Source organism: Pimephales promelas, chromosome 1 (assembly GCF_988280905.1).
Source record: "Pimephales promelas chromosome 1, fPimPro1.hap1.1, whole genome shotgun sequence".
Classification (NCBI taxonomy): domain Eukaryota; kingdom Metazoa; phylum Chordata; class Actinopteri; order Cypriniformes; family Leuciscidae; genus Pimephales; species Pimephales promelas.
In genome coordinates this window covers 2,206,704-2,219,208 of record NC_142769.1, presented here as the reverse complement: position 1 = coordinate 2,219,208, position 12,505 = coordinate 2,206,704, and the positions used below count along the sequence as shown (strand labels likewise).

The window sequence follows — 12,505 nt, the reverse complement described above, 5'->3', positions numbered from 1 at the left end:
GTTCTTCAATACCAACCAAGTGTCTGGAATGGAAAACTTTTCCTCCCTGAGGGGCTCAAACACATCAGAAGCCAGACGAAGCATAGCGAGTATATTTTGGATAACAGACTGGATCTGTAACATGGTCAGCTGACTCGGATCCAAACTAAAGTGCTGCTGACTTAAGGACATTGTTGCGGAAAGCTAAAGGGAGGAAATGAGGGTAGTTTAAAACAGCACATCAGACTTAAAGGAGTAGTTCACTTTAAAAAAAACTTTTGCTGATAATTTACTCACCCCCATGTCATCCAAGATGTCCATGTCTTTCTTTCTTCAGTCGAAAAGAAATTAAGGTTTTTGATGAAAACATTCCAGGATTTTCTCCATATAATGGACTTCAATGGGGACCAAACGGTTCAAGGTCCAAAAGACAGTTTCAGTGCAAACTGTTCAAAGGGCTTTAAACGATTCCAGACGATGAATAAGGGTCTTATCAAGCGAAACGATCGCTCATTTAATAAATAAATAACAAAGTTTAAGTTTTAAGCTCAAATGCTCGCCTTGCTCTGTTATAATAATAATAATAAACTTTATTTTATATAGCGCCTTTAAAAAGTATCTCAAAACGCTTCACAAATATAGAAACAATGCATTAGTAGTTGCTGACAGAAAAACGTAAAAAAAAACAACATTATGAAATTTAGGATTAATGATAATAATAACAATTTTCAACAATTAAGTAAAAACTACCCTAAACAAATAAGTTTTAATTGATGATTTAAAAACACTAAGAGATTCTGTTCTGTGATGCGCGTTCGTGACTCTCCTGTTCGAACTCGTTCATCAAAATGAACAAATCTTTTTTCGAGACATTTTGTTCATTCAACGAACGAAATGAACGAATCTTTTTTCGAGTCATTTGGTTCATTCAACGAACGAAATGAACAAATCTTTTTTCGAGTCATTTGGTTCATTTGACGAACGAAATGACTCGAAAAAAGATTCGTTCATTTTGATGAACGAGTTCGAACAGGAGAATCACGAAGGCGCATCACAGAACAGAGCAAGGCGAGCGTTTGAGCTTATAAAACTTAAAATTTGTTATTTATTTATTAAATGAGCGATCGTTTCGCTTAACAAGACCCTTATTCATCGTCTAGTGTCGTTTAAAGCCCTTTGAACAGTTTGCACTGAAACTGTCATTTGGACCTTGAACCGTTTGGTTCCCATTGAAGTCCATTATATGGAGAAAATCCTGGAATGTTTTCATCAAAAACCTTCATTTCTTTTCGACTGAAGAAAGAAAGACATGGACATCTTGGATGACATGGGGGTGAGTAAATTATCAGCAAAAGTTTTTTCAAAAGTAGTAATAAGGAAACGAAAAGTGTGCATTTGGAAACTTTTCAGATTTTTTTGTGGGTGTTCCAAGTCTATTCCTAACTGGGATCTTTACATACTCTGTATAAACAGTACAGTATTTGAAAAGGTAGTGTATATATTGTCACCCACTCTTTCACGTCTTCCCGTTTTCTCTGATTTAGTGTGTGTGTTCATCCGGTCTGTACCCGTTGGAATTCTATTAATAGTAAAAGTTTGTATTGGAGCTTTTTGCCTCTTCGTCCTCTTCGTCATTTGAGCTTACACCACACAGTGACGTTTCCATTGCAGTTTTGCAAAAGATTACTTATTTGAATTGCCTGAAAAACGTTTTTGCGTAATATATGGGAGTTTTCACGAAATTAACGCGCATTTTCAATTCGCAATGTCAATTTGCGCAAATTTGAAGGGTAAAAGAAACGCGGCTAGTAATAGTGATTCTCGTAATACTCTGTTACTCACAATATTCATGACAGAGAGCACATAGCTCACAACTCCTTTGCTTCCATGGTACTCCACCATTTTCGAATCAGCCACTACCAGAGTCTCGACCCACTTCTCGGAGCTGATGGATCGCTGTCTGATGCGCCTGCGCCGCTGCCGTCTCTCCCAGCGCTCTCGCTGCCTCTCCACCTGCTCTGCCTCTCCTGGAGGACCAAAAGAGAGTCAGAAATCACACTGGATGAAGGATGTGACATCTGGGCACAATTATCAAGTCTCATTGAATCCCTATGGACCCTATCATACATCTGGTGCAATGCAGCGCCAGGCGTGACACAAATGTGTTTTGCTAGTTTCAGCCTGACGCAGTTATTATTTTCACATCGTTTAAATAGCAAATGCATTTGCGCCCATTTGTGGTGTGCAAACCTGTTTTCAGTGTTTTCAGGCGCATTGTTGGAGCGGTGCTATTTGGAGGAACTGAAATAGACTGAGGCTATGGTTACACAGAAACAATCTGAAGAGAAAACGCAAAAGTGGCGTTGAGTTTTCACTTTTTATTCTGCGTTTGAATGGGAAATCCGCGTCCACATGGTGACACAAAAGTGTGTGAAAATCAATGTAGTATGCACTCCAGGCAGCTAGGTGGCGATGTGGAGCTCTGCCACACAACAACACCAAGTCTGCGCTAGAGCCCGACCGATAAAGGATTTTGAAGGCCGATACCGATACAAATATTTGTTGGCTTTAAAATCCGATATTCGATATATCGGCCGATATTTTTATTTATTTATTTCAGAAACGCGCAACAAAACATCAACAGATTTCCCTAACATTAGTTATTTGTAGTTATTTATGAGTTTTAACTAAAATAATGAGATAATGCTTTTAAAAAGAAACTTGTTTCTTTTATTGTCGCAACAGAACAGACTGATGATAGTGGCGTTAGCTAGCTTTGTGGTTAGCTAGTCTATGATGAGCCATAATTTAGCAACGGATAACGTCATACTGCAAATTGTAAAACATACATTTTCAATATAACAGGCCCAGGAGAGATGATACGTCTCATTGCTATAACTGTCACGTGCTATTAAAGAAATACTTCAGTCACATTGTCAAAAGTTAAAAGGACAGTCAGTCAACTACACTGTAACAACGTAACTTAACTATAACTAGCTAATTCCGCTTCACTCTCGGCTTATTTATCAGCAGCAAAACTGGACATGATAGTCACAAATTTTGTCATGCTTATTTGAGTTAAGAGAACTGATGGGGATGTTCTTTTAATTGTTATTCAAGCAACGAGTGTTGCCAACAGGAACGGTGTAGAGTGCCCTCTGGTGGACAAACTATACAACTCCAACACTCATGACATGGTTCAAGCGTGTTTCGTCCGTTTTTATTTTATTTTTGAAATATTCATTTATCGTCCAGAATAACTGCCGATATAACTGCCGGAAAATGCCTAATATCGGCCGATAATATCGGCCTGCCGATATATCGGTCTGGCTCTAGTCCGCGCGCCTGCGTACAACCTTCACTGTCATGCAGACTTTTGCGTTTTCACCCTTTAGACGGCAACACGGAGGGTGGTTTCACTTTTTTGCGTTTTTAAGCCCCAAAAACGCCGTCGCCGTGTAAACGAAAGGCACATCCAATAAAATAATTTTACGTTTTCACCAGGAATTGTTCTTGTGTAAACAGGGCCTAAGCCATTGACCAACTGAAACCTGGCCTAAAGTATATATATTTGTTAATATTTTTTTTTAAAGTCAATATTTTTAGTTAGTACACACACACTCTCCTAATTACACACACACACACTGCTTATTACATGCACAGGGACGCACAGCTGCACACAAACATGCAAAATATTAAAAATAAAAGGATTACAATGTTAAAGAATACATCTACTTGTCTAAAGATTACACACTTTAACCTCACACACACACACACACACACAGCTTTAACCTCAGATCCGTTTCCTCGGCTTGCAAATTCCTCCATGTAAATAGCGAATCCGCCATGATGCGAGCGCAACTGGCTTTTAAATTGAAGGGGAAATTAAACTCTGATTGTTTTGTTTTTGTTTTTTTGCACGTTATGCTCAATAAACACCCATTGCTCATTAAGAGAATTGGGACAATCCTTTTAGACCATGAACCGGGTGCGCTGGACTATTTTTCCTGTCCTTAAACTAGCAAAAGTGGATTCAATTTTGCCGTGCGCTTTAGACCATGCACTTAGATCCTTAAAATAGGACACTAAGTCTGACCTCTGACCCCACAGGTGGCGTTGGCTGTGTGCTCCCTGAACAGAGGTTGCACCAGCTGGCGTTCTGATTGGACAGCATGTCTCTTGTAGATAGCGTGAGCCTGTGGGTTCGACTCTTCTTGTGCCGTCTCCAGTGGACTAATGAAGAATTCCTCTCCTGAGAGCTTGAACAGCCCTGTCTAGAGAGAACAGAAGGTCAAAATTAAACAGCTTAACAACTCACTAATTCACTGCATTTGTATTTTTTGGCACCATCTTGTTATTACAGGATTATCATATTTCAGCTTCCAACTGAAACTAAATATAATAAAATAAGCACTAACAGAAATATCATAAAAAATATACATAAAAAATATCTCATTTCAGCTATTTGCCAATGCAACATGTCTACTTTTCATTGTTTAACTTAAATAACTAACTAAAACTGAAATAAAAAATACGGAATTTTAGAAAAAACTATAATAAATACACAAACACACAACAAAATTGCTAAAAGTCTAACAAAAATTTTAATATTAATAAAACATAATAGTATCTTAATTATCCTAAAATAACACTGTTATCATCTAAATATTAAAACTTAAATATTAAAATACTAAAACTTTAAACTTTAGAGTAAACTACTTGTCAGAGAATTATCTTTAAAGGATCAATGACAAACTGCAAAAGAATTGAAAAATCTTTTCAAGTTTTTTTTTTTATATTTGTACTGTATATTTATCATGGTAAATGTACTATTAATTTATAAATATAAATTTTGCTTTTTGGGAGGTCATTCTACTTGACATTTTATAATATGAAATAACCTTATATTTGTCCAATTTTTTTATTGAATTACAATGCTAAATTCTTTCTATATCCAAAACTTCATTATTTTTAAAAGAGGCTTTTTATTTTTCATGTTACGGTACGGCACGGTTCGGTACGGCTCACTTTTGGCGCTTTTACAATGCATGGTACGGTACGGTACGGCTCACTTCGGCTCGCTTTAAATGGTACCACCTCTGTTGAGGTTCCAAGCGTACCATACCGATACTAAAATGTGACGTGAACACACTGCAGATCACTGATTGGTCAGAGTCAGACAGAATCGCCACTACCAGCGTCATTGTATTGCGAGACATCAAACCCGCTAGATTTAAATAGCCAGTAACAGTCACCGCTGTAGCATCTGTTTTAAAACTGACTTGCTTGAAGAAAAAAGAAAGAAAAAAAACTTCCAAAAAAGAAATGGCTGAATCATGGTCAGTAGACGAAGTGCAGACGTTCCTCTCGTTGGTTGCCGAGGAACGAATAAACTATAACTGTCGGACTATAATCCCACCCACTTTGAAGCGGTACTAACTGCAGTGGAAAAGCAAACCGAGCTAAAGCTAACCGTGCCGAGTCGTACCACATAGTGGAATAACGAAGCCAGTCGAACCATGCCGAACGGTATTGAGCCGTATCGAGCCGTACCAGCAGTGGAAAAGCACCAATTGTAGACGGGGTGGGTACTACCATCCAGTGTTGTAGTCGAGACCACCTCACTCGAGTCCGAGTCCAGACCGAGACCAGAGAGAGTCGAGTCCGAGTCAAGACCGAGTCCATAGAGAGTCGAGTCCGAGTCGAGTCCGAGACCAGAGACGGTCGAGTCCGAGTCGAGACCGAGACCACTGAGGGTTGATTACCTAATTTACTTTTATTTACTTAGAGAAATCCTTTTTTTTTTTACTGAATTTACTTGATCAGTTTAGGGTAAAAAGGCCACATAATAGGTGGTGTTAAAAGTAATTTTATTACAATTTGTCATGCGCAGTTGCGCACTAGAAAATCACCAATCACTGGATGTGTCAATCAATTTAAAGAAATATTTTATAGGGCTGTCGCGGTAATGGAATTTCCCTTGCGGTAATATTGAGTGGCTCAATAGCGCGATATGCGGTATTACCGCCATTTATTTATTTATTTTATATGTTTTTGTTGCTATATAAATAAAGTTTACGATGTGGACAAAAACGAGGACATTTTCAGTAAGCATTGTAACCGAAACTAAACGGCGTCTACAGTATATGCGAATTGAAAAACTTTCACTCAGCGCGCAAATTGTTATGACAACGGACTTTGAGCGAGTCATTGAACCGTTCATTCAACGAACACGTTTAAAAAGGCTGATTCATTAAAAGAGATGTAAAGAAACAATATGTTAATTATTTCTAACATTGATGTTCAACGTTTCGAGGCTCAGCTGAGCAGCAATGCGTCGCATAGGCAACGCTGAAGCTGATGCTTCACTTATTAGAGACCCATTGATTCAATGCGTGACTCACTGATTTTATTTCGGCTTCCTTGTGCTGTGGGATGTTGAACAGCGCTGCTGCTGACGCGCATTTATGGGAAAATACACGTGAAGAGAACGTTAAAATGATGATGCAACAAATATTTTCTTAAAATAAAGATTCTCTTCCCTTTGATACGACAAGCTTTTCACGACTTCAAAGACAGAGGCAGGTAATTGCACGCGCTCTGCCGATCTCTCTCATTCACTATCTGCCTGTAGGCTACACATCACCATGATAAACAGTCTTGTTATCATTATGAACTGGTTTAACATTCAATACACATGCATTACGTTCAAAACAAGAAGGGTATAACGTTAGCCTTATAAAAAAAATTGAATATCGCGGTTGCTGCGGTTACGTGCAATCCTCTGCGGTTGTCTTGTCAGAAGCGCGGTAGCTACTACAATATTGCGGTTACCGCGACAGCCCTAATTAACATACATTAATAATCATGAAAAATATTTTGAATTGAACTCGAGTGGACTCGAGTCGGGAATAAGTCCGAGTCCTAAAAAAAAAATGTTCGAGTCCGAGTCAATTCCGAGTCCAAATGCACACGAGTCCATGACAAGACCAAGACCATTAAAATATGGTCTCGAGACCGAGTCCGAGACGAGTCCGAGTCTCGAGTACTACAACACTGCTACCATCCCTCAAAGTTTCAAGTCTTTGCGGTTTGGTCTGTTTCGGTCGGTTTTGGTTTGGTCTGCCCAATCACTTTGAGGGGAGAACGCTGATTCTTGGACATTCTAACAATTACAATAGGGTTAAACCCCTAAAAATAGTATCAACAATGTTTGATTAAACAATTCCCTATTTTTAAAATTCTACATAGGAACATCGCGTGAAACATCCACATATAAGTATGCTCATGGACTCACCAGGCCATTGCAGGTGCTCACAGCTGCTTGACCCCAGGTCAGTTTACTGCTCCAGACATCTCCCAAGAAGAAGCAGAGAGAGTGGCCATGACCGTGTAACGTAGACCCTCGCAGGCCACCGTACCTCCGCTCTGTGAGGAATCCAGGCGCTAGTAGATGAGGGTTTAGGGTGAGGTTAAAGTGCAGGTCCTGACCACCATACTGCAGACGGTAGAAAACCCGGGTCAGCCTCTTGTTATGTGCCGTCTCTCTCCTCTGAATTCGACTCACGCGGTGGGACACAAGATTGGACAAAAACTGTCCTGATGAATCCACTCGGATAGGGTGAACCACTTGATAGTTTGGAAACCCATCAAGAGAACGATCTACAAAAACAACAAAGTAACTATTAAGATAAAAACTGTCACATACCAGAAGTGGAATTGTTTAATAGTTAAACTTTGTGCCAAAAGACCAATCGGATGAAAAAAACACAACATAGATTTGCGATCTGAGCCCCATCTATCAATTTGTGAAGGGTTGCGTCTACTGTTGTTGAGGTTTTACTTAAATTGGGATGTAAAGTTCACACTAGGGTAAATATCAGTTAGTTTTTATAGTGCCCTTCTTATGCTACTTTAAATGGTCCCAATTGCTCTAATTGGTCAGATGGCTCAGTCTGTTGTGATTGGTCTACACTGCTCGGATTGGTCAGATGGCTCAGTCTGTTGTGATTGGTCTACTCTGCTCTGATTGGTCAGATGGCTCAGTCTGTTTTGATTGGTCTACTCTGCTCTGATTGGTCAGATGGCTCAGTCTGTTGTGATTGGTCTACACTGCTCTGATTGGTCAGATGGCTCAGTCTGTTGTGATTGGTCTACTCTGCTCTGATTGGTCAGATGGCTCAGTCTGTTGTGATTGGTCTCCTCTGCTCTGATTGGTCAGATGGCTCAGTCTGTTGTGATTGGTCTACTCTGTTCTGATTGGTCAGATGGCCCAGTCTGTTTTGATTGGTCTACTCTGCTCTGATTGGTCAGATGGCCCAGTCTGTTTTGATTGGTCTACTCTGCTCTGATTGGTCAGATGGCCCAGTCTGTTATGATTGGTCTACTCTGCTCTGATTGGTCAGATGGCCCAGTCTGTTATGATTGGTCTACTCTTCTCTGATTGGTCAGATGGCCCAGTCTGTTATGATTGGTCTACTCTGCTCTGATTGGTCAGGTGGCCCAGTCTGTTTTGATTGGTCTACTCTGCTCTGATTGGTCAGATGGCCCAGTCTGTTATGATTGGTCTACTCTTCTCTGATTGGTCAGATGGCCCAGTCTGTTATGATTGGTCTACTCTTCTCTGATTGGTCAGATGGCCCAGTCTGTTATGATTGGTCTACTCTGCTCTGATTGGTCAGATGGCCCAGTCTGTTATGATTGGTCTACTCTGCTCTGATTGGTCAGGTGGCCCAGTCTGTTGTGATTGGTCTACTCTGCTCTGATTGGTCATATGGCTCAGTCTGTTGTGATTGGTCTACTCTGCTCTGATTGGTCAGATGGCTCAGTCTGTTGTGATTGGTCTACTCTTCTCTGATTGGTCAGATGGCTCAGTCTGTTATGATTGGTCTACTCTGCTTTGATTGGTCAGATGGCTCAGTCTGTTATGATTGGTATACTCTGCTCTGACTGGTCAGGTGGTTTAGTCTGTTATGATTGGTCTACTCTGCTCTGATTGGTCAGGTGGCTCAGTCTGATGTAATTGGTCGACCTCTTACAGAACGTCAGAAACCAAGCGGCCATTACCATATCTGATTTTCAGCCCCGTGAAGCATCAGAGAGAAAGAAAAAAATGGAAATATGGGGGGCATAATGGGGTTTCTTTAACTATTATAGCTATCAATCTGGTTACTGCAAGGTTAGTAAGCTTTTTGTAGAGTAGTCAATGGAAAGAAGTAATAATGAATCAAAATAATTAGTAAATAATACATCTTCAGGAAGAGTAAAATTTGGCATGCACAAATAAACGTGCACTATTTAAGTTGACTGTGCTGAAGAGCGGCAAATAACATGCAAAACATGAGCTCATTATTCCAGCCATTACTGCTGTTTGGAGGCTTCCATGAATATTTAGTTTATATGTATATGTATGCTTCAACTAAGTTCCACTTGTGGCAAGGTTTGCATGGATAAGCCCCACTTACTTTTTTCTCCAGGAAATATTGCATATTACAAACAACTAAATAGTAATGTTTTATGTTATTCACAATTTCGTATTGTCTAACAATGCACCAAAGTATCAATGAGTTCAAACTTTAAAATAAAAGTCCTCAAATTCCCCAAAGATTTTACTAAACGCACTGATTACAGGATTTTTGGGGATTGTGTGACAGTGTGGCTCCAGTGCAACTGACAAATCATTTCAATTCCTATGACTTGCAAAGCAATTGAATTGTACATTGAATAATTCATGAAATAAATCCAAACAATACACCAGAATAATTCTTACAGAAGGATTTATAGCAATTATGTGCCATGAAGATTAAAATATCTTGTCATGACTGAGAGTGTAAAGTAGTTTAAACAGTCTTTGTTATATGGCTTGACTTTGTTCATTGGCAGCCCTGTTGCTTTGACCTCCATGATTATGGAAGCAGAGGGAAACAGTATTACCCCCCAGTGTCCTCCACCAAATGGGATATGGAGTTGCTTCATCAGGGCAAAAATAACTCAAAACCACACCAACGCCTCTGAGAGAACATGTGACATCGATATTTAGAAACAATTCACATTACAGTATCCTTTTTATCTTATACTTTAATATTATTCACACAGCACTAAATAAATATTACAGGCTCATCCAAATACTTATTAAATGGTATATAACACACACAGTTTCTGCCAATCTCATGTTAATCTTGCATCCTTTAGTTTTAACAGATTTATAAAGACACAGATACAGCTGTACGGTATTAATTTTTTGGCTGCAATCAAATCTAACATAAGAGTGAGTTGATAAGTAAAGGGATAGTATCCATTACATCAGAATAGCCAAAAAGAGCTAGATTGTGTTAATATGGTATGCGCTTGAAAACAATTAAAAAATGCTAAAGCAGAAAATATAGGGAGAACCCTAAATATGCCAATGTCACCTCTGGGCACCCATCACATTGAGGAGATATTTTGTTTAATCTAGTTTTGGAGTACCGAATGTGGTGTTTAACATTGTATTTCTTGTCATTTATATCTCAAATTCACAGAACAACACTTTATTCTGGACACTTCATCGATCAGCTTAATAGACCAGGTTGGTGCATATGTTGCAAAAGCACAAACAAAACAAGATGTCCAAAGAACAGGGCCCGTATTATTAAAAATTCTTAGAATCCTCTCAAAAAACTCTTAATTTAGCTTAAAAACGTTTACGTGGGAGTCTAAAGAGCGATTCGGGACCGACCTGAGAGCATCTCATCTATAACGTCTTATTAACTCACTGTCACCTATTGTCTGCATCACATTTCTTCTCCCTCTTCATCGTTCTGCCATTTTCTCCTCTTCTAAAGAAACTCTTAAGCCTCTTAAAAGTCTGCGTACGTGCTCCTAACAATTTTAGAATATTTTATGAATGGTGTATCTTTAATAAACATAGGCCTGTACTGCATGTTGTTTCAAAATAATAAACAAAGCAAACTTTGCATGAAATATTTCAAATTGAAAAGTAAAATAAATGTCACTTTAAAAATAAATAAATGTGTCCAAAATTTGTAGCCTGTTGAAATTGTGGAGGACTGGACAGGACTGATGATGAATTGATTGTTTTAAATGTTCTTAATTTTGAATAAAAAGTAGTTTCACTTTATTTGGATGGTAGGGTAGGGTTAGGGATGGAATACGTTGACATGTATTTGTAAAGTTACTTATTGTCAGAAAGCCTGTTGGAGGAGCATCACAATAACGAGATATTAAAGGGATAGTTCACTTTGAAATTAACTTTTGGTATGTTTTATCTTACCACAAGAGCATCCAAGATGTAGGTGTCTTTGCTTCCACAGTATTTTCAATTTTGATGTTTTTAGGTCAAACCGTTTGTATCTATTAGTCATATAATGGAGGTCTATGGTCACCACCTCAAAGAGCATGCACAGAGATGTCCAGATTAAACATTATTTAATGACTCGTAAATGTAAGCACACATTGATGGCCTAAGACACGAAACGAGCGGTTTGTGTGAGAAAACGAACAGTATTTATATCGTTTTTACCTCTTGTAACCACAGCCACGTCCAACTGAGCTAAAAACGATATAAATACTGTTCGTTTTCTCACACAAACCGCTCGTTTCGTGTCTTAGGCCATCAATGTGTGCTTACATTACGTGTCATTAAATCATGTTTAATTTGGATTTCTCCGTGCATGCTCTTTGAGGTGGTGACCATAAACCTCCATTATATGACTGACAGACTCAAACGGTTTGACCTAAAAATATCAAAATTGAAACTATTGCGGAAACAAAGACTTGGATGCCCTTGAGGTAAGCAAAAACATACCAAAAATGAATTTCAAAGTGATCTATCCCTTTAAGCAGACGGACTAATAATATTCAGAGAGACAGCTTGACATGTAATTGCAAAATTACTGTATATTTTAATAATCAGCATAGGCCTGTATGTTACACAAAGAACACATTTTATGAAATATTTCAAATTGAAAACTTTTTGTGGGCACTGTCTGTAGCCTGTTGAATCTCCATTGCGCGCGCGTGCGCGCACACATCAACTGACCCCGAGACAAAACAATGCTGCAAATCACGGCGTGGGAGTGTAATGAGACTCAAGCAACCCACTCACCTGTGTCGTGATTATATCCGCTCGGGTTTGTGCTCTCCAGAATGGACAGAAGCCCAGCTGTAATCGTAAACAAGAAAGAAAAACTTGCTGGTCCCAAAACTTTCCTCCCGCAGTCCAGCTGAACCATCATGTCAAACTGCACAGATCACCCCTGGTGCATCTACAGTCCATTTAAATGGAGAGAGTTTAAGTAGGAACTTTTTCCTCAGCCTAATGCATCGGTGGTTTGGACCCATCACACAAAAGAACGGTGCATTTATTACGCCAGAGATCTGCAATGATCATCATCATCAGTCCGAAGCAAATAACCCAGCATTATAAAGTGTGTGAATCCGGTGCAGGGGCGAGTCTGGACTCCGTTAACTCATCTGGGACGACTGGAGTTACTGATGCCGCACACAGAAGAACTGTGTGAGAGTT

General features: G+C 39.2%; 1 protein-coding gene across 3 annotated transcripts in view; it reads right to left on the bottom strand.

The window, feature by feature from the left end:
* Positions 1–12,505, bottom strand: part of adamts7 (ADAM metallopeptidase with thrombospondin type 1 motif 7) — a 73,869-nt gene extending 61,364 nt beyond the window's left edge. For all 3 annotated transcript variants that reach the window (XM_089134640.1, XM_089134662.1, XM_089134692.1), the window contains exons 1-4: positions 12,086–12,505; positions 7,277–7,641; positions 4,076–4,253; positions 1,822–2,006 (exon numbers count right to left, since the gene is read on the bottom strand). In XM_089134640.1, coding sequence (XP_088990766.1) covers positions 1,822–2,006; positions 4,076–4,253; positions 7,277–7,641; positions 12,086–12,215 — 858 coding nt within the window. In that variant the 5' untranslated portion in view covers positions 12,216–12,505. The remainder of the gene's footprint in view (positions 1–1,821; positions 2,007–4,075; positions 4,254–7,276; positions 7,642–12,085) is intronic.